This window comes from Salvia hispanica, chromosome 5 (genome assembly GCF_029641045.1).
Source record: "Salvia hispanica isolate PSC_SH4W2 chromosome 5, Shi_PSC_v1, whole genome shotgun sequence".
In the NCBI taxonomy this organism is placed as follows: domain Eukaryota; kingdom Viridiplantae; phylum Streptophyta; class Magnoliopsida; order Lamiales; family Lamiaceae; genus Salvia; species Salvia hispanica.
The window spans coordinates 773669-796152 of NC_142696.1; the positions used below are offsets into that span (position 1 = coordinate 773669).

The 22484-nt window shown below is 38.1% G+C and overlaps 4 protein-coding genes across 4 annotated transcripts; 2 read left to right on the plus strand and 2 right to left on the minus strand.

The window, feature by feature from the left end:
• The first annotated feature begins 3449 nt into the window (after positions 1 to 3449).
• On the plus strand, positions 3450 to 7141 carry LOC125188571 (protein ALTERED PHOSPHATE STARVATION RESPONSE 1-like). The gene is made up of 5 exons (XM_048085503.2): positions 3450 to 3757; positions 4045 to 5113; positions 5539 to 5714; positions 5845 to 6068; positions 6168 to 7141. The coding sequence occupies exons 2-5, from the start codon at positions 4135 to 4137 to the stop codon at positions 6973 to 6975; spliced, it is 2187 nt and encodes a 728-aa protein (XP_047941460.1). The 5' UTR covers positions 3450 to 3757; positions 4045 to 4134; the 3' UTR covers positions 6976 to 7141.
• Positions 7142 to 7727: 586 nt separating this feature from the next.
• On the plus strand, positions 7728 to 13183 carry LOC125188570 (transcription factor MYB3R-1-like). The gene is made up of 12 exons (XM_048085502.2): positions 7728 to 7966; positions 8447 to 8654; positions 8815 to 8869; positions 8982 to 9039; positions 9294 to 9388; positions 9497 to 9600; positions 9701 to 9829; positions 9951 to 11616; positions 11824 to 12152; positions 12228 to 12345; positions 12409 to 12600; positions 12783 to 13183. The coding sequence occupies exons 2-12, from the start codon at positions 8572 to 8574 to the stop codon at positions 12900 to 12902; spliced, it is 2949 nt and encodes a 982-aa protein (XP_047941459.1). The 5' UTR covers positions 7728 to 7966; positions 8447 to 8571; the 3' UTR covers positions 12903 to 13183.
• Positions 13184 to 13417: 234 nt separating this feature from the next.
• Positions 13418 to 17082, minus strand: LOC125188572 (aspartate aminotransferase, cytoplasmic-like). The gene is made up of 12 exons (XM_048085506.2): positions 16840 to 17082; positions 16282 to 16353; positions 16153 to 16214; positions 15989 to 16072; positions 15633 to 15732; positions 15420 to 15540; positions 14816 to 14979; positions 14594 to 14731; positions 14381 to 14502; positions 14121 to 14215; positions 13908 to 14028; positions 13418 to 13685 (listed from the first exon to the last, which is right to left on the minus strand). The coding sequence occupies exons 1-12, from the start codon at positions 17026 to 17028 to the stop codon at positions 13601 to 13603; spliced, it is 1353 nt and encodes a 450-aa protein (XP_047941463.1). The 5' UTR covers positions 17029 to 17082; the 3' UTR covers positions 13418 to 13600.
• An 849-nt stretch (positions 17083 to 17931) lies between these two features.
• Positions 17932 to 21712, minus strand: LOC125190080 (uncharacterized). Its single transcript, XM_089059342.1, has 8 exons — positions 21231 to 21712; positions 20314 to 20472; positions 19644 to 19975; positions 18966 to 19305; positions 18646 to 18794; positions 18457 to 18550; positions 18295 to 18366; positions 17932 to 18177 (listed from the first exon to the last, which is right to left on the minus strand). The coding sequence occupies exons 1-8, from the start codon at positions 21591 to 21593 to the stop codon at positions 18133 to 18135; spliced, it is 1554 nt and encodes a 517-aa protein (XP_088915468.1). The 5' UTR covers positions 21594 to 21712; the 3' UTR covers positions 17932 to 18132.
• Between the last annotated feature and the right edge of the window lie 772 nt (positions 21713 to 22484).

The following is a 22484-nucleotide window of genomic DNA, read 5'->3' on the forward strand; positions in this document are numbered from 1 at the left end:
CAATAAATCAATAATGCATAAATTTCTTAATTATTTAGATATTCCTGGTATCTAAATACCTTAATACATCGTCTAACTTGGAGTGTGATGAAATGAAAACGCTAAATATTGTACAAACTCAAAACTATAATCTGGATCATTGAAAAATGTTAACAGATTATAAAAAAAACATCAATAGAAAAAATGTCAAAACAGAATTTCAATGGTAGTCAACGATTGATGTTGTGTTGATATTGTTTTAACATTAAAATCTTAAAATTTTATACTGTGTTAATATTGTATTGAAACTGTTTTGAAACTTTGTTGAAGAGATTTGAGTTTGTACAATATATAAGTTTGCATTTTATCACTACCCAACTTGTCGAAGTCAAATTAATGGCTTTGTGTTCTATTTTCTTGCCGCCCAAATTAGTTGATTCATAATAATACTTTGTTTTATCTTATACTAATACTCATTTTACTCTTTTCTGCTTTAATCTATCCTCTATATTATTATATCTCATCTATACATATATAAAATTTTGAATATATATAAATTTTAGGAATAATTATAAATATTACTCAATAAGTTATGTTTATAATTTATGTAGCCAAGTGAAATGTTAATGTCATTAAATACTAGTCAAATGAAGGATGTTAATGCCATTAATTTGGTATAACTATAAATTAATATCCACTAAACTATTAATTAATGTCGGCTAAAAGTATCTGAATCATTTAGCTATTTTTTTTGAACAATATGTCATTTGCCATAATTTATAAAGGAGACGGCCACAAAATTGGCTTATGGAATCGATTACGCTGGTGCAGGACAAGAAAGGTGCAGGAGATGATAACTGGTGATGAAGAAGGGAACCCGAGCTAGATGGAGGCGGATAAAAGATGTTGGGAAAAAGGATAAGGTAGAGATGTATTGGAGTATAAGGAGAAGTCGGAGGGTAATGTTTTAATATGAATAAGTTACTATACCTAATAAATTGTTTTTTAGCGATACATTTTTAATTAGTTGACCCAATTATATAGGTGAAGGGTTTACATGATTATTTTTTTATGAGACATATGATATAACAAATTCTTATGGATTTATGTGATGACTAGGATTAATGTGATGAAGTTATTATTTAATTTAATAAATTACTTCCTCCGTCCGCCATTAAATGTTTCATATTTGACCGACACGGGTTTTAAGAAATTGTTTGACTTTATGAGTAAAGTGGGTAGAAAAGTTGGTGGAATGTGAGACTCACTATTATATATTGGTTTTGTAATAAAATGTGAATGAAATGAGATAGTGGAATGTAGGGTACACTTACCAATTATGGTAAAAGTGAAATGAGACATTTATTGGCAGACGGACGAAAAAGGAAAAATGAGACATTTAATAGCGGACAGACGGAGTAGATCTTTGAAATTGATAAAATATGAAGGTAGATTATATTTATTATATTTTTCTATGACAATGGCTTCCATATTTTGAACATTATAAATTGTATATTAATAATTTCATAGTGATGGTGTTAGACATTAAATTTGACTATGTATTGTTTAAATAAGATTGTTCTTTTTATATCAAAAAACGTTTTAATCAATATATGTTTTTTTTGTTGTTTTAATATAATTTTAAGTATTATACCTATTGAATTTAGAAAAAATGTTTTGTCAACTGAGTCTTCTTATTTTAGTATTTTTATTGCACAGAATGTGTTCAAATAAATAATAAGCCTGATTTTTGTAATTAAAATTTGAAGATAATTTATAATAGAAATATTTAGGAATAAAATAGAATATATAAGAAAAAAGTAGAGAATTCTAGAAGAGAAAAAAGTAGGATGAAAACTTTAGAACAAATACATATGCAGTCTATATATATGCCTATTGTAAATATTTTGTAGATGTTAAGTTTTTCGCAAGTTTAGTTTTTTAGTTTCAAATTCGAGTGATGATAAAGTGATATATTAAATTAGTTTGCGTAAAATTAATTGAACCGTGTATCGCACGGGAGTAGATACTAGTTTAACTTCATAGCAAATTTTTTTCTTAATTCATAATACCAGATGAAATGTATCTTATAAATCGGGATAAAGAATATATAAAAATTATCGAAGTAGTATACTCGAAAAGTGCGTAATGTTGTTTTTGTTATCTTTTGTGTTTGGATATATATTCAATAAGCCATTTCCTGAAAATTATGACACAAATATTAAAATTATTTCCTTTCAGTTCAAAATTATGTTTTTTCAGTTGACCATTTTATTTTTGATAAATATTAGTGCGTTTTTTTTGTTTCATTAATCTTTAATTATTTAAAGTATGAGACTTTAAATTACGCAAAAGGCCCATGTGTATTCGCACCCCATTCCAAATGGGCTAAATCAAATGGGCCTATCTGAATTTAATTCAAGTAATTAAATTTGTCCGCTAAAAACAATTAAGTTACCAATGCCATTATATAACTCAAAAAAATTATTCTCCTAATCACATAATGATAAATTTATTTTCAATCTTGCGCATCATTCCACTTTGGCAAATCTTTATAATCTATTGTATAATCTCTCAATCTGTGTGATAAAATTCCCATATTCCTTTTAAAATATTTAAATTACCATAATCTAACTAAAACAATAATTCCCATATCATTTCACTTTGCCAGATCTATTATAATCCCTAAATGTGTGAAAAGGGCATAAAAATTTTGATGCAATGAGAAAAACAAAGGTTTTAATTCTATAACCAGACATTATATATGTTTTAGCTAAATGAGATGAACAAATCATTATATGCAATTTGTTGGAAGAATCATTAAATTTGGTAAATACTAGTAAGTCACACAAGTTTTAATAATAGTTAATTAAATCATAACTTTCACAATGTCCTTAATTGTCTCATGTCGAATGTATCAGATATTTCCGTATCTTATTTTTATTACTTGGCGATGACGTGCATTACAAACAAGGTGCTCCCGTCTACTTGGTAATACTATATCTCCAAAAAAGTATTATTTTCATACAGATAATGACGATGTATTGATCTCATTATTTATTTAAGTTCTTTTTACCTCACACAACGAACTACACTTTCTCAAAAATAACTATACTATTTTTTCTTAATGACATACACAATTTGCTCTAATTCAACAATTGAACAAATTGTGAAATTTATAATTAAAACACAAATATTGTTAAAAGTTGAAAATTGGCAAATATTAGACTAAATTTAATACTCCTATTTTTTTCTAGCAATTTGCCTTGTTTTATATACCATGTGCAGCATTAATTATGACCTACTTCCACAATAGTAGAACAAAGAAATTGGGAAATGGGTGTAGAAATAAATATTTTCCCAAAAAGTCCAAAACGACGCCGCTCCACCTCGATTGTTGTGACCGTTACTCCTTCCCTCTTTTTTGAAAACCGCAGTAGCAATCGCACCCACACTCATTCTCAATAAATCGTGTAATCAACAAAACTCGAACCTTTAAATCGCTAGTCCATCCCTTCAAAAAGCACGCGACTGCAGGAACCGAACCGGAGACCATCCGGCCCATCTATCTCTCTCTGTGGCGCTTTGTACCTCTCGGGTGCAGTGTTGTCTCTCTGCAGAGAAATTTTGTCCGTTTCTCCTTTTTTCACATCACCGCAAAATCAAAAAGGAGAATTTTTTAATCATCCTTGTTTACGAATACAGATTTTCTTTTGTAGTGAGGAAATTTTCAACAATTTATGCTCGAATCTCGCTGGAGCTGCTGATTTATGCGCAGGTGAGGTGGTGCTTTGCACTTTGTGTGTGTGTTCCTTTTCAGACCCTTTTTTGGAACCCTTTTGCTTCGAGCGCTTTTTCGGAAAAAGTAGAAATCATGCTAGATTCATCTGTTTTTAGGAAAATGGAAGCATATTCTGTGTGATTCATGCTGTGATACGTGTGTGAGCATTTCCAATTGATGAATCTGTGTGTGGTGAAGTCACTGAAAAATTGTGTGTTTTTTTCAGAAAATGAACTGACTTTTTTTTTCTTTTTCTGATTTGTTCATTTGTTTCTTGTGTTTAGGTGTGATTTTAGGTTGAAATCCAGCTCGTGATTTTGTTATTCGGTAAATGTGAAGGCTCGGAAAAGCCCTAATTCGACTGAAGATCGAAAATGGGGTGTGCGCAATCGAAAATCGACAATGAGGAATCGGTTTCAAGGTGTAAGGAGAGGAGGAATTTGATGAAGGAGGCTGTTGTTGCGAGGAATGCCTTTGCCTCGGCGCATTCCGGCTACTCCGTCTCGCTTAAAGACACCGGCGCCGCCCTGAGCGACTTCGCCGGCGGAGAGGTCCCGCCGCCGCCGCTGGAAGCGGCGACGGCGGATCCCCCGGTTGTGGACCTGCCCCCGCCTCCCCCTCCGTCGGCGATGGGGTCGAACCTCCCGCCGCCTCCCCCGCCGCTGCCGAGCTTCTCTCCCATGCCGACGCCGCCGCTCCAACGGGCGGTGACTATGCCGGCATTGTCGGAGTCGGTTAGGAAGGGGAAGATGAAAGGGGTGGCTGTTCACGAGGACGATATCTACGAGGAGGACGAGGTGGAGGAAGAGGAGGACGAGGAGGATAGGTTTCGTAGGAGGAAGAAAGGGGTTGAGGAGGCTGAGGTCGAGACTCCGATAAGGCCGCCTCCTAACCCCTCCACGACTCCCTCGGAGATTAGAGGGATGGCGTGGGATTACTTCTTCATGGACAACACGCCCCACTCGAATTTGGACGAGGCTGTGGAAGGGGGCGATGGTGGCTATGGCGAGGAAATGAATGGGAATCTCGACCAGGCGTTTGAGAATGTGGCCGGAAATGATGAGTTCAAGACTCCGGAGAAGCAAGTGGGGTTCGAGGAGTTCAAGACGCCTGAGGAGACGCCAGCGTCCGTGCCAGCCCCGAAGTTTATGCACTCCAACACCGCGCCTCCTGCTGTTAGCAGAATCGTTATGGGTGGGAATGCGGCAGGAAATGATAATGGTGTGGATTTGTTGAAGGTTTTGAGTGAGATCGACGATCATTTCCTTAAAGCTTCCCAAAGCTCGCAAGCCGTTTCAAAGATGCTCGAGGCCACGAGGTTGCATTACCACTCGAATTTCGCTGATAATCGAGGTGATCATCTTTCTTAAATGTGCCTACAATGTGATTTGTTACCATTGTTCGATTTGAAACAGTCAATTACACGAACGTTGCATTTAACTATGAAAAATCTTGTAGGTAATATAGTAATTCTTTTAGCTGTTTGGTAAACTACTTTAAATGAAAACTATGCTAATTCTGTTTGAACCTATTGAATGTTCGAATTAACTACACGATAGTTATCAGTACGTTCAATTTGTTTTATGATTTTCGTATTTAACTATGTGTATGTCTGTTTCAAACTGCGATATTCAGTGTAATGAAGTAGGCTCTAGTAAAACATAAAACTAACTGTCAAGCTGGGAATAATTTGTTGTTTGGCATCTCATCATATTATGTCGTTTCTTTTCTGATTTTGGATACGGTTGTGGGCTTGTGGCTTTCTTTTCCGTTTGTAGGACACATCGACCATGCAGCTCGTGTCATGCAAGTTATTACTTGGAACAAATCCTTTAAGGGCGTGCCTAATGGCGAGGCAGCGAATGATAGCTTTGATCCAGATGATTACGAGACGCATGCCACTGTTTTGGACAAGTTGCTAGCTTGGGAGAAAAAGCTATACGAAGAAATAAAGGTTTGTCTTCAATCAAGAATTGAACCCCCTTCCCCTTTCACTTATGGATTATGAGAAATCTAAATAGTTCGTATTTCGTTGTTTGGGGAGTATTATTAGTCTTGAATTTCTGTTGTCTTGGCATGGGCAGGCGGGCGAGCTTATGAAACGTGAATATCAACGAAAAGTCGGCGTGCTGAATAAGCTAAAGAAACGCAATGCTAGTGCCGAGCAAGTAGAGAAGGCGAAAGCTGCTGTTAGCCATTTGCATACGCGATATATAGTTGACATGCAATCCTTGGATTCGACCGTCTCAGAAGTCAATGATATACGTGATAAGCAGTTGTTTCCGAAGCTCGTGTCGCTCGTTCAAGGGTGAGTCCCGGTGGTGCCTGGTATCTTCTGTTTTTTAATATGTGCCGTTTTTAAGTGATGTGGCGTCTCACGGTTGCACGATATATTGATTTCTTGAAGGATGACGACGATGTGGGAGTCTATGTGCATACATCATAACAGCCAGCTCGAGATTGTCACGGGCCTCAAATCCCTCGACATCTCGGGCGTCCTGATCGAGACGACCAAGCACCATCACGACCGGACGAAGCAGCTCGCGACTGTCCTCGAGCAATGGCACTCGCAGTTCGATAAGCTCGTGACGGGCCAGAGGCAGTACATCGGCGCGCTCAGCAGCTGGCTGAAGCTGAATCTCATCCCGATCGAGAGCAGCTTGAAGGAGAAAGTCTCGTCACCACCGAGAGCTCCAAACCCTCCGATCCAGCCGCTGCTCCGCGCGTGGCACGACTACCTCGAGAAGCTCCCCGACGAGGTGGCGAAGAGCGCCATCGCGTCGTTCGCCGCCGTGATCAAGACCATCATCCTCCACCAGGAAGAGGAGATGAAGCTGAAGGACAAGTACGATGAGACGAGACGGGAGTACATCCGGAAGAAGCAAGCCTTCGAGGAGTGGGTGCACAAGTACAGGAACCGCAGGACGCCCCCGGACGAGGGCGACGCCGAGAAGACCGGGGAGAGCGGGACGAAGGACCCGGTGACGGAGAGGCAGTTCGTGGTCGAGAGTTTGAAGAAGCGGATGGAGGAGGAGATGGAGGAGCATCAGAAGCATTGCATTCAGGTGCGGGAGAAGTCACTCGGAAGCCTCAAGATCCGGCTTCCGGAGATATTCCGAGCTCTCTCGGACTACGCCAATGCATGCTATGAGGCGTACGAGCAGCTGAGATTGCTCACAGCATCACAACATCCTAATCCAAATGCAGGAGCCTAATCTGTCTTTGTTTAACAAGAATGTTTACTGTAGAATCAGCCATGTTAAGGTGGATTTGATGTTTCTTTCGAGTTTTTTTTTTTTGCCTTTGGTTTTTGTGGGGAAGTGAACTTGTATACTTTCACCCCATTAATGCTAAGAGTTCTTTTCAAAACATTTTGGGGGATGGAGTCTTGGAGAGACAAAAAGTTTGTGATATATCGGGTCTCCGGGTCGGAGAAGGGGAACCACTCATTCTTAATACCAACAAGTCAAGCGTAAAATGGGACTCCAGTTCCCGTTCTCCTATAGCCGGGACATCTAGAATCTCAAAAATCCTTAGTTTGAACGGGATTCCAACTCAACACACTTGCCTTTGGTGACCCTTCGGATCAAGAATTGAGACCTCACAGTCTCTATAGCCAATAAGCTCTTTCTCTCATGTCTTTCTTCGTTGATGCTTCGATATTGTCCTAAGCTTAGAGAATCGCACCAATCGTCCGGTCTAGCGAGTAATGATCTTACTAGTCTTTGATTTGAATTACTGTGATGTATCAACTGAGCTCTGAGTTGTGTTTTATCGTCTTCTATTTATATTAATTGCCATCAATATATATACCAAACACTACCGTTGTGCTTAAATATTTGAACAACATACAAAACCATCGATCATGATTGCGCCACGTGGCAGATCCCTAGACGTTGATGGAAAAAAGTTGCTCGAATCAGTGTGAGAAAAACGCTTTCATACTTTCTGATTTTGAATTCTTTGGACCGTTTTTTAATTTCACTCTCTCTCTCTCTAAAACACACACTTCACGCACTCGTAATCGAAGAAAACACACTGGGCTGACTTGACACACTCTCTCTCTCTCCTTTTCCCAATTTTCACCGAGAATAAGCGGATCCTTCGTGTGCTTCTGGATTTATTGGATGCGTATGAAGCATCCGTTGGATCCGCGAGTGATCGGTTGGAATTTCGGTGTTTCTGCTGTTGGATTGAAATTCGTCGGTGAGTATTCAAATTTCATTTTCCGTTGTATGTTGCTTTTTGAATTAAATCAAGCTGGAGGACTTCTTAGAGTTCTTTGTTTTTCTGGATTTAGTTTCGGTATTGGTATGAGGAATACTGGAATAGCATGATTTTGGAACCCTAGCTATTATTCACTTTGAATCCTGTTTTGCTTCAGATTTTACTTTCTGGTAATTTTTTTATTTGAGTAGTTGCGCATCAATAACGAAATCAGATGTGTTGTTCGGAATTAGAGGATTCCAGCTTCAATGCAACCAAATATTTCAAAATTTCATTTCTAAGAGCTGAGAATTGGTTGTTTTTCCGATGAACAGTTCCATTCCATCACAGGAAAATGTAATTTCGTTTCAATTGTACACTTCTCACAGCTAGTTAGCTCAGCTAATATTTAGAAGGTGTAAAAATTTCTTAATTGTTACACATTCTGATTTCTCTCTTTTCTTCCTTCAATGTTCTTAGCTATTCCATCCTGGATTCAAGCAGCTCCTACCTTGCTGTAAGGTAGCTTATAATGATTTGTGGAAAAATATCTGAAGAAAATTGCCAACGAGTTGGAGGCATCTACGTATATTTGTCAGCCAAATATGGAAAGTGATAGAACAGGAAGCAATAATAACCCTTCAGACGTTGCAAAAAATGGTCTGCAACGATCTCGGCCTTCACATGGGTACTTGTTCTATATTTTCTTGATTTCCTTATGATTTGTATGTGCAACCAATTTCTGTTTCGGAGAAGTTGTGTGATCTGTAAACAAGTTCTGGTGGCTTGTACACAAGTACATAATAGTCTTTCGATGTATATGAGCTTTTTCCATGCTGTTTATACAGGAGAACTAGTGGCCCAACACGACGTTCGACGAAGGGACAATGGACTGCAGAAGAGGTTAAAAGGAATCTCCTGTAGTTGTATTTATTCAAGTCTATATGCACAGCAATATAACAGATTGAATAGGAATGTGTTGAGCAAAAGGCTGATATTTCAGTTTGTATTGCAGGATGAGGTATTGCGAATGGCTGTTCAACGCTTCAAAGGGAAAAATTGGAAAAAGATAGGTAAGAAAATGGGTTTAGGCCTTCGTGTAGTGTCACTGGAAGTGGGTACTATGGATCTAACCTCATAATCATACCTGTCATTTTCTTCTTAGTTTTTGCATTTTAGGAGTTATGTACTATAGATTGAACATGTTACATGAAGTTGGAATGATTTCTTATAATGTCCCGATTGTACATATGTTTAGATTTCTTAGAATAAATATTGTTGGTCAATTATTCAATATACTTTCTGTAAAATGCTATGATATATCCAGCGGAGTGTTTCAAGGACCGAACAGATGTTCAGTGCCTACATAGGTGGCAGAAAGTTCTTAATCCAGAGCTAGTTAAAGGTCCCTGGTCGAAAGAGGTTAGCTACTCTCGTAGTCGCCAATGGCTTTGATGTCTCACTCTCATGGTTTATTTCTGATATAGGGTTTACAGAACCCATTTAATTTTAATTTTGGCACATGATTAGGAGGATGAAGTAATAACTGAGTTGGTCAACAAATATGGTCCCAAAAAGTGGTCTACGATTGCAAATCATCTTCCTGGGCGTATAGGGAAGCAGTGTCGTGAAAGGTAACCTGCAGGAGCTTCTTTTATTTTTCTGGTCTATTAATGAATTCTCCATTTTGTGTTATTGGCATGCTTTATAAGTTGGTGTTACTCATTTTTTCAGGTGGCACAATCATCTTAATCCCAATATAAACAAGGAAGCTTGGACACAGGATGAGGAATTAACATTGATCCGTGCTCATCAAATTTATGGAAACAAATGGGCTGAGTTAACTAAGTTATTGCCTGGGAGGTACCTGAGCTTTTATTTGCTTTGTAGCTTTTATTAGCTCAATCACACACCAGTAAATTCTTTGTAAATTCTCCTGTCTGTTGCTCATTTTGAGTGTTTTTGTTGTTGTGTCTGCCACCAGAACCGACAACTCTATCAAAAACCATTGGAATAGTTCTGTCAAGAAGAAATTGGACATGTATTTAGCTTCAGGGTTACTTTCACAATTCCAAGATCAACCTCTTATGATTCCTCCTAATCAGTCAGAAGCTTCCTCCTCTTCAAAGGCACAACTATGCAGTGAAGAAGACAATAGTGTTGTTAGAGGCGGAACCGAAGCAGAGGAAGCTTCTGAATGCAGTCAAGGTTCTAACATTGCTAGTATGTCTCGACCAATTAGCAGCACAGCTGTACATCCCATAGGGGACTGCAGAATAACTGAAGAATCAAATTCAAGTCAGTATTCTGAAGATTATCGTCCTGCATTTCAAGAAGAAGCGTTTCCTATACCAGAAGCACCTTGTGAACTGAGCAACAAGTTTCTTGAGCATGATTTCTCTCTAGATTGGAGTTCCTTATCGGGGAAAGATTGGCAACTAAATCCTAATGAACTACCAGACATGTCTTTGCTAGATCTGGGGCAAGAGTCACCTGGAATGTTCGCCTTAACATCTTCAAGTGGCCAGAATACTAATCATGAAGAAGTATCCTTTCAGCAAGAGTCTCATATGCCATTAGGGACTTTTACTTCCATGGTAAACATGGCTGTAGATGCTGATACCCCAAATATGATCGCGACTTCAGATTGCAGGATGGTATACACACATACCTCTGAAGTTTTGAACTACATAGATACATTGCTCAATCATTCGTCAACGCTACAGTTTCCTGAAAATGAGTCGGTTGCTCCACAATCTTGTTATGCGCCTTCTGATATGCTGGGCGCTTCATTTTCTCAGTCTGTCCCCTTCCCTATGCAAGTTCCTGCAGCCGATGGTCAGCAAATGTTTGATACTGATCCAAATCAGTACAGTAGTTCACATGCAGATCAGGAACCAAATCCACCAAGTACACATGATGATTTTATATATACCTCGGAGTCCAGTCACTTGCAATGTGAAGATAATTCCGTCGAGGTAAAGGAAACACCAAAGCTAGTTTCAGCTAATGACTTTGTCTCAACATCATCAAATGATTCTCAGAGTTGTCCTTTAGTGGAAAATGATTCTGGAGCTTTATTCTACGAGCCCCCACGTTTTCCAAGCTTGGATATACCATTCTTCAGTTGTGATCTCATACAATCAGGTAGCGACATGCATCAAGAGTACAGCCCACTTGGCATCCGCCAACTGATGATATCTAACATGACCCCATTCAAACTGTGGGATTCACCATCCAGAGATGATAGCCCTGATGCAATTCTCAAAAGTGCTGCTAAAACTTTTACAGGCACGCCATCAATATTGAAGAAAAGACACCGTGACTTGGTGTCTCCTTTGTCTGAAAAGAGAGGTGAAAAGAAGCTTGAAGGTCCTAGAAACCATGAAGCATTTTCAAATATGACCAATGGTTTTCCCAGGTTAGAGTTTATGTTTGATGAATGCATAGACAAAAAAGGACAGCTGGTTTCACTATCGCCAGACAGAAGAAACTTTGAAGTGTCTTTTATGGAAAAAGAAAACGCAGCTTCTGCTTCTGAACTGGAGCCAAATGACCTCAACGGCAGTGATTGTTCGAACAGCATGACTGCAAAGATAGCTCCCACTGATCTCAGAACTAAGAATTTAGAAAGGGACTCGACTGAATCAGTGAGTACCATATTTTGTCTCCACTGGCATTAACGGGCTTCTTTTTGTACTACTGCCTTACTAAAATTAGTCATTTTCTCTACCGCATTGCTTTACCCATCATGAATATGATTATTCTCTGTAGATGTACTAATTGTAGCACTGCACGAGAATTTATCATGGGTTCCTTTTTGCAATTCTGATGTGTTATAATTTTGTTTCTGGCAGGCAAACGAGCCTTCTGGAGTCCTTCTTGAACACGATGTGAATGACCTGCTATTCTTTTCTCCGGAGCGTGTTATACTCAAGAATGATAGAACAGTTGGTATAAGTGCTAGAACTCTCGCAAAACAGTCTTCACGAAGATTAGATGCTGTGTCTAAACCTGGCGCCATTTTAACATCCTCGGACGCATGCTTTTCTTTCATTTGTTCTCCTCGGCTGGCTTCAAAGGACAGGACCAATTTGTTTATAACTACATCTCTGCAATCGTTGAGTCCTTCAGCGAAGAAAGTCGAGAGTTCTGGCAAAGGTTTAGCCAGTGAAAACAATAACATGTAAGAATATTATTATCAGTCCTGGTGTTCTTTGACATTTCTGACCCACTCGTATTCTCGATCCTTTGGTTGCAGATTTATTGAGTCAACACCGTATAAGAGGACTATGGATTCTCCTTCGGCTTGGAAGTCCCCATGGTTTATCAACGGCTTTGCTCCAGGCCCAAGAGTTGATACAGATATAACTATTGAGGTATTTGAAACATATATTGTTTGCTTTATTTGTTGCATTTATCTCATAGTGTGATTTTGGTAGGACATTGGCTATTTATTGAGCTCCCCGAGGGACGGAGGCTACGATGCCATCGGGTTAATGAAGCAATTAGGAGAGCAGACAGCCAGTGCGTTTGCTGACGCCCAGAAGGTTCTTGGAGATGAAACTCCGGAAACCATAATGAAGGGGAAATGTGTCACAAGCCTCAACGCAAGCGCTGCTTCAAGTTCCATGGTATGTGTTCAGTCATTCTCGAGTTTCTTTTCCCACACCAAAAATCGTCATTTTGGCTTCTAGTCGATTGTAGTCCGCATAGCTGTAAACGAGAAGATGCACTTTCTCTTAACTTTCTGGACATAAGAATATGAGCATGCTCTTTAACTCTTACTCTGGTGGTATAATCAATCCCATTGCAGACTGAGAGGCGTACGCTCGATTTCAGCGAATGCGGAACACCGGGAAAAGAATCTGCGAGATTTTCAAGCAGCACCAGTTTCTCAAGCCCATCTTCCTATCTGTTGAAGAGTTGCAGGTAGAAGAAGAGGCAAAGGCTTATTCATGCTTACAAACAGAGTAATCCTACTGTAATATAGATGTGTCGTAGTATAATTTATATTTTCATTTTTTATATTATTGGATACCATATATAACAAATGCCATATGTTAACGTAAAATGAATTTAAGAATTTATACAAAACCCTAAGCTTATTCCGTGTAGATGTTGTACACTATATAAATGTAGATGTTGTACACTATATAAATGGTCGACTTTATCCGATCGTTTGAGACTATTATTTGAAATTGTCTAGACCTTTAACGTTCCCGAAATTATGTACCATAACGCCATCATTTCGCACTTATATATTAACATTTCCATACACAACAATGACAAGACCTACGAATCACAGGTAGAACTCGAATGAGCAAAGCTCGTACCAAGCACAAACAATGTCACGAGGCAAATTTTTCTGCATCCGAATGTCTACATGGCCATTTATCTGAATGAGAAAAGGAGCGGACGCTGCTCACCTCGATCGCATACGCAACTCAATTGCAATAAAATAGATGACACGTTTCTAATAGATAAATGAAAAATATATATGATCTTGACACAACAAGATAGTACACGAACTTACGGCAAAGGAAGTTACTATCCATGGATTTTATTGTTTACATCACCGTTGAAATGAGAGGAAATAAGTTGGGATACAATCAAATATCCGGCCACCGAAGATCAAGCTGCTTTTGTTACAGCAGCATGTATTGCATCTGCGAGGTGTGGTACTGTCCTTGAACTCAGACCAGCCATGCTTATTCGACTGCACGATTTTACAACAGATATAAGCAGTTGTTCAATATTCCTTTTGACTTGCCTAGAGCTCAAACCGAGCCCTAAGTAATGATGATTGATAACCATGTGTTTTCTAGTTAAGACCACCTACTTGCACCTCATATTTCTTTGTATCTTCGTTTTTATAATCACGAGGGGATATGTGTATTAATTTGGAAGATTTAAGTTGATAAGAAATACTAGGATTTACCCATCAGATGTTAGGTAGATGTGGTATTCTTTGGTCATGAAGGCTACTTGCGCTGAGTTGAGTCCGGTGAAAGTGAACATCCCGATCTGCTTGATAATGTGACTCCAATCACCCGGTGTACCTGCCAATGTGAGATGCACAGTTGCTCAAAGCGAAGTAAACACATCTCAAGAAGATGTAGCAACCCAACATAGGGAAAAAGACTCGAAGTACCTCTACTACGTAATGCATCAAACAGTTGCTTGCGCATGTTGATAATACGGTCAGCCATGGCCTTCAGTTCAACTTCCCATTCTTGGAACATAGCTCTGCAAGGAGATGTTGATTAACTAAGATGGTTTATAAAGTCATAAATATGCTTATCTTTATCTCAGATTTTTTCTAAAGTTGAGTTTTTTTCTGAGATGTGTTTATTTTTCTAGAAAAAAACATAATTTAGCGTATTTCATGTACTACAAAGAAGTGCTCAACACCTGTCCTTGAGGATTTTTGCCACAATTGATGCTCCATGAATCGGAGGGTTTGAATACATGGGCCTAATAACTAATTTCAACTGGCTCTCCACCCTGCTTGCCACATCAGCAGACCTGCACACCTGTAAATTCAGAAAAACTCGAGCATTTCAGTGAGATATGTATGAGGTGGAACTAATACTTCTCTGATATTAATTTTTTTGCTTAACTTACCATGCTCAAGGCACCAACACGCTCCCCATACAGCCCCATGTTTTTGGCGTAACTTTGAGCCACAAGACATTCTCCCCCATCTCTTACAAACATCCGGATTGACTGTGCATCTGCATCCAGGTTTCCACTAGCAAAACCCTAAAATAAGAAATGATCTTGAAATCATTACATATACATCTGATACTTTAAGATGCCAAGGATTGTGAGCTACAGTTCAATTACCTGATAGGCGCTATCAAAGAAGGGTAACAATGCCTTCGATCTTATTAACTGTCTTATCTGCTCCCACTCTTGAGCAGTAGGGTCAACCCCAGTTGGGTTATGAGCACACGCATGGAGAAGCACAATTGCTCCAGAAGGAGCAGACCCAAGATCTTCCAACAAGCCTTGTTTTTGCCAAAAAAAATGCATTAAAGCTTTTCGTAGAAAGTCAAGATGGACTTGAAATATTTTACATTTGAGCGTAAAGCAAGTATTTCCTCCATCTTCCGACCACCATTAATATATGATAACTAGAATGCGCATGGATAAATATAGAAAGAAATTGACATGTAGTATGTTGGTGTGCTGAATGATATATGATGAATAGTACTTTAATATAACACTAAAACATGTATGTTGCTAATTATTGTTGGCATGACTTTTTTACTTTAAGCACAATATTTCCAGAGTGATCTCAAAAGAAATTGCCTCATACAAAGTGAACTCGAAATGCAACTACCTTAAGTACACCTAGTCTAAGAATATTTAGCATTGATGATAGAAATAATTGACCCTTCCTTTAACAAAACCTAGATCCCAAGCTTATACAGAACAAAGAACTAACCTTTGAAATTGAGTCCACGAGTAGCTGGATCATAGTAGCGGTATGTCTTTACTGCTAACCCAGCTAAACCAAATATTTTCACGTGGTTTCCCCATGTAGGCTGGGGGATATATATAGTATGCTGCAACACCAAATACAAATGTTTGTAACTGAATATTCACGTGAATACTGATGAAGAGGATAGAAAGATAGAAGCACGAGTTCGGGACTCACTTGATGATAATGCCTAGACAAAAATTCAGCTCCTACCCTCAGTGAGCCTGTACCAGACAAACACTGAACAGTAGTAACCCTGTTGTCTTGGATCGCAGGACTAAAAGTGAAAACAGTAACATAAATCAATATAGAATGAATAATGATACAAGAAACACCAGAGGTAGGTGAAATAAAGTTTGATACAAGAAACAAACTGCAACACATATGATAAAGCAGCATATCAAATACGTTGATCAGGCAAAACTGGAGAAGATAAATTGTGTTTCTAACTATATCATGTCTTCTCTAATATTCAGCAGGCCAACAATAAATCACTTTTTATAAGATCGGCACTAATGAACCGCAAACATTACCTGTCAGCACCAAGTATGAGCTTAGCACTCAATTTATTGAAGTCTGCCAATCCAACAATTGGAAGATACTCCTTCACTCGAGATCTGCAAATTAATCAGTGAAAAATACTAAAACCAATAGACCTCAATTTCCAAACACATCGGTAACAAGATAGGATGTGTACCTGTCATTCACTAGCATTTGCTCTGCTTTTCTCACAACATTTAAAACAAGAGGTTTTCCTTCCTGCCCAGAAGATTCAAAATTCAGCTGATAATGTTAATTTACTTATGCCTAAGTTCGAGACTTTTACCTCTGTCCTATATGCCCCAACTCCCAAATTCAACTTAACCGGGCTTGGATCTTTGTTGTAAGCAACAGTCACCTATTATCCATGAAAAGAGCTGATAAAATAAGATGACAGTTTCAATCTAAAACTTGAAGACAAGGAAATGAACCATAGAGTGATACAAGCTATGAATAATCTAAATGTGATGACTAATGTTAACATGCAATGCCAGAAACGATTGAGATTCTTCAGAATCAGAAAACATTGTTCGAGCGCGCAACTCATTCCAATCAAACACAAATGCATACGAGAAATCAATACTAACACCAATCCTCTCAATCATCCGTTACTCAATAAACGTATCAACATAGAGACAGAGCTAAGGTTTAATTCAGTTTCCTCAAGCTCAACTCTTCACTTTTCCACAGCTCATACTAAAAATACCTAACGCTTTCCCCAAATTCACCGAATCATGATAATTTTCAACACCGAACAGAGAACTCGATCACCACCTACTAAATAATTTGACAGCAGCTGAAAATCATAAATATGACAGCACAGAGAGAGAGAGCTAGAAATTACGCCGAGAATGGGGTCTTCTGGCGCCCGAACAACATGATCGAAGACGGAGATCCGAGCAGCGGCAGTCGGAGCGGCGGCGAGGCAGGGATCAGCGGCGTCGAGCGGCGATCCTTGCAGGTGGCGGACGAGAGCGCTGATCCTCCGATCAGCGGGAGACGGCGACGAGTGTGAATCATCCCCCCCGTGCATTTTAGCAGGTTTTGCTTAACGTGTTCGTTTCTTCTTTCTTAAATACGCGGGGATTGAAGCCAACCTCTTCGCTTTTATATTTGCGATCGTATGAGCTGTGACACGGTGCGGCGCGGGTGCATATTAAGGAATGAAAATGGTGCTGACGTGGCCGTGGATAGGGCCGATCAACAATTTGTTTGGCACGACAATCTAGGAGATAAGTAATGACACGGAAATGATTTTTACGAATAAATTCTCCTAATATTAATCCAAATTAGACAATATTGACTTTGTAACTATAAAGGTCGAGATTAGTTTTGTGATAAGAAATGTTAAGACTCAAAAATTAAAATTAATCGTTCTTTGAAATTAGTTTGATATAGGAAATGTCAAGATTTATAAATTACTAAGATTAATTAGATGATGAGGTAGTAGCCAAATTGGCACGCAAATTAATTCGTGAGATTTAATTCTCTTGTATTATTTGACGTAGTAGTTGGCAAATTGGCACGCAAATTAAGAAGTTTATCATTTATTTTTTCGTACAAGGAATAGTAGCAGCTCTATTTTCGTTTTCCAGTAGTAATTCAAATCACAAAAGCTTCCTTTTTATGCGTCTGTTGACTTCAGGCAATATATTTTCATACCTTGCGAAATCTAAGAAACAAAAATTCTCAGGCTAATAAAAATAAAAATTATAGTATACAATTTTTTAGTAGAACAACAATAACAATTATAAATTAAAATCAGTTACATTAAACACAAACCATTCGAAGAAATAAAACAATACTCCATTTAACAATTAAAAAAAACTTGCTACAATGCAAGAAAAAGCCCAAAAAATAATACACCAAATTAATTTCGAGTGCAAACTGATATTATATCAAATATTAGCAGAAAAGGCAACCTTGTATCCTAGTATAATGATAAATTAGAGTTCTAATACTCGAGAAAAAAGCTTAGTATCTCTTCATTACAACATTTTTCTTAGCACAGATCAAAGGAAGTCATATTTAACTTGCAACACAATATCGAAAGATCAAAAATGATCCAATGAAACTGCCCTGGTTCTGCTCTTCCAAAATACAAAAAAGGGCAAATCATAGATCAAGACTACGATTCTTACTCGAGCTTTACTCTGTCGATATCAGTCATTATCCCTTCAAGCTGCAAGACGAGTTTTTAGGGAACGAATCAATGTTTAGCCTCTTGGTACTAGTACTACTATAAGCATATCATGCAAAGAAAGTATCATAAATGAATGTTTAGCTTCGTTGTATGTACCTTGACAATTTGGCGCATAAAGTAATCACCATATTTCTTTGGTGCTTTGGATTCAACAACGTGGACCATGTCCTGAAATTAAAACGAAGATCAAATGAATCCAAGTTCGTGTATGACTTAAGAAAACATAATAGATGGACAGTCTTGATTTATTAAACTCACGTCGTCAATGTAGAAATTGGTGTCCATATTGGAGACAATTTTCCCATCTGAATTGACTGAATGCATCTTGTGCTTGTATGTCATCAAAATTGTCCTGTGAACGGATGATGAAATACTGCTTATGCAACATCCCTTCTATGAATTAAGTAAAGCAGGAAGTCAAGTTGGGATTACAGTGTATCACATTACCTCAAAGTATGTTCATCAACTTCCATATACGAGGCCAGCTTTGCAATGGAGATCGTAGAGTATACATTTAAGAAGGTCCGAATGCCTGATAGTAGTTGCTGCTGCTTTACTTCATAAAGGAACAACTTCAACTGTAGTCTATAAGCATCCTGAAAAGATTAGATTTGAAAAGCTTATGAGATTATGAAAACTAATTAGAATCGGTCATGCCAACTGCCCCCAAATACAAATACAAATACAAATACAAATACAAAACCAAAGACATGTGGTATCTATGTGCAATTCACACAAGGATAGACAAACCCATGATATATGCACACCTGGTTGTAATTTACAAGAGGCTCATCATAGCTTGGGGCAGATGGAGTGATGAACTTTGGGCACGCATAAGAGAAGAGCTCGTCATATAGAGCAAATGCCTCATCATCAAATCTCTGCATCCTCAACATTTTTTCACCATACTTCTCCCGCAGCTGAGAGTTCACGGTCTCCTCAACAAGCTTTAATTGAGGACAGAGGGAAAGAGTAACTGCAAGCAAAGCATACATTTGCTCATTCTTTTTCAGTATCTGTTCATATTGAGGAGACTTCTGGTGATACTGCTTAGTCTTGAATATATAAAGAAGTATTTTATTGAATTCTCGAATTGCCTCTGTATACCTGTACATATTTAAACGACAATGCATTAAAAACATCATTCATCAACATCTCTCCAAACAAGTAGGCAGTTAGTCACATACATATTTCAACGACAATGCATTAAAAACATCATTCATCAACATCTCTCCAAACAAGTAGGCAGTTAGTCACATAATGGTACTCTAAAGTCTAAACATGGTTTAGTTATGTGTATGGTATATCATGCCATACCTACACTGGGCAGTGATCAACTCAACACATAAGGCAACTAATAAGACATTTAAATGAGAAATTAAGAAACTTGGAAATGTAGGTAGGTCCATAGAGTTTTGGGTAGGGAGAAAAAAAGTTTAACGCACCTCCGAAGCATGAGATTTGCAAATCCATAGTGATATATTGTGGTTATGTGGCTCCCAATGACACTAGTGTAGACACCTTGTTGAGTTATGTCAATTGGAAGTATGCACTTCAGGCCAGTGTGATAATCACCCAATAAACAGTGAACTCTAAGCAGGCCTATCATGCTGAAGTAACCTAAGACCTTCAACACATTGCTTCCACCACTGTAATCATATCCGTCTGTAGCAGTGAACTGCTCAAGACCTTCCTTCTCCTGTTCCAGAATTTGAATGATCGAAGACTTCTCCACAAGTGCTTGTAGATAATTAAGGACACCATATACGTTCCATGCCTGAGACACAAAATTATAATTAGAAACAATCTTTTCTTTAAAAAGTAAGGTGCCAAGAACAACATACAATGTGCACAAAGGAAATTCAACAACTTGATGAAAAAAACATGGAGAAGTGCATCTGTGAAATAAGGAGAAAATCAGTAGCAGGTTTGACATCCTCATGAGGCCTCCATATTATTTTCCTTCCACTATTCTTATATGAAGTTCACACGGGCAATGAAAATCATAGATAACATAATAACAGAACATCATTATAAGAACAATACTCTAAAAGAAAAGCGCATAAGCACACAAATATTTATCGAAAACTACTCATCCATTTCTCACTTACAAACCTGATCATACTGGCGCAGAAGAGCAATCTCCTGCTCGGTTTTGCTCTTCATCTTGGCACGATACTGACAGAAAGACTGGAACTGGTACACAAATTCATCAACCATGTCCCACAGCCACTGATTTGGCAGTTGCATGTTCACTACTCCATGCAATACAACCTGTACATAAAATTTCATGTTCAGCATGCACAATTATCCATCAGAACAAGCAAAGTCCATCTCATCAAAATTAAGTGGAGTATATAGTTTATGCAATCAGTATGAATTCCGAAAATCATCATCCTAACTATAAGAATCAGCAGCATGTTGTGATCCATTGTAGTTGACACTAATCCTCATTTCCTTCATTTCAATTAACGGCTTAACGCAAACCAGCATTACTATAAGCAAAAACAATTCAAGGCTAGCTAAAAGAAATACCATTTGATACATAGTTGTTCTAATATCAAACTGCCAATAATCAATATTTAAGACACTTTAACCAAGCACAAAATAGAAGAAAATGTATTTTACAGCCAACTAACCCTGTCAATCCTCACAATACTTCTTCAATAAAAACAAAATCCTCTTCTCCAGATATGTTTCAGTTTTTATGTTTTCTCTCACATTCCTCACTCAATAGCAAGACGGAATCAATAGCATCCCACATATTTGGAAAGATTTTCATTTACGATTGAAATTCAACAATTATCAACTTAACAGTAATATAAAATGAACCTAGCTTCAATTCTCTCCGTATAAACTTCCACACATAAAACAGTATAGGAGTTTATCAACACTCGATGAACTAATAAACTAGTGATACATTAATTTTACACAGTCTGTACAGCATTGAGATCTCGATGGTTTAATTCACTGATAATGCAGGTTAAAAACTGTCGAGATAACACTGAATTCCACACATAATTAGCCCTAACCTGAAACAGATTGCAATAATTATCCCACGAATCAATCCGCTGCTTCAGCGTTGGCGATAGGCGCGCGTAGAGGTGGCGGAACCACATCTCGCGGTAGAGCAAGCAGAAGACGTGGTCATTGTCGACGTAGGTGGCGACGGCGTCGACGGACGGCCACGGCGCGTCCTTGAAGAACCTATCGCTGATGCTCTGGAACGACGTCTCGTACATCTGGTGGATCTCGTAGACATTCTTCTCCCGTATCTGGCGGTACATGTGCACCACAAACGACTTCACCGAGTCCGGCACGTAGTTCGGGTCGTATCCGGAGGCGGAATCTCCATGTGCGGATTGCTCGGAGTCGTACGGCGCCGCGCCGGCCATGGTGTCGGTAGTGATGGCGAAAATCTACCGGATTTGAGCTCAAATTTGCGTCTCCGGTGCGCGACTGTGTGCGTTAGAGAGAGAGAGAGAGATTGGGTATTTTTGCCCTAATGAAAATGAAGGAAGAAATGGGCTTATTTTGCACTCATGGCCATAGTTGGGTCTTAGTATTGGGCCAAAAAAATTTCGAGCTAGTTGAAGTGCATAAATAAGGATATTGGCGTGCTTAAAAATTCATATTATTTTTAGTATTGTATTGGCGTGCATAAATAAGGATATTGGCCATAGTTGGGTCTTAGTATTGGGCCAAAAAAATTCATATTATTTTAATGGATTGAAGAACAATTTTGGAGGGTGTGCTTAAAAAAAATTATCTTCAAATATTGAAAAACTTAAAGTTCTCAAATTATTGTCGAGAAATTACGAAAACAAATCTGTATCATAATATTATTTGTAAGAATTTTTTCATTTGTGGGAAAAAACAAACCAGGAGTAAAGTTCATGATATTATTTGTCAGTTTTAAAGTTCGTGGAAAAATCCTAACTTTTTTAAAGTTTCGTGATATTAGATGTCAATATCCCTCTAATTAATTATTTGATTTTTTAAATAAGAATTAAATTGATATGAATAATTTTATTTACTCAAATGTAAGCCAGCAATCCAGTTTTGTATAATGAAATAATATAATAATTACAAAATTAATTTAGTTTCCACCTCGTTTTAACAAGCTATAAAAAAGTAAAACATGAAAGCTAATTTGGGTTATAAACCATAGTTGATGGCTATATTTAATGTGTAACAAATCTTTTGTATTTATACATGAGAATAAATGTCATTAATTTTTTATGACTCACATTTCATGTGGTAAAATGTTAAATGGACTACTATGC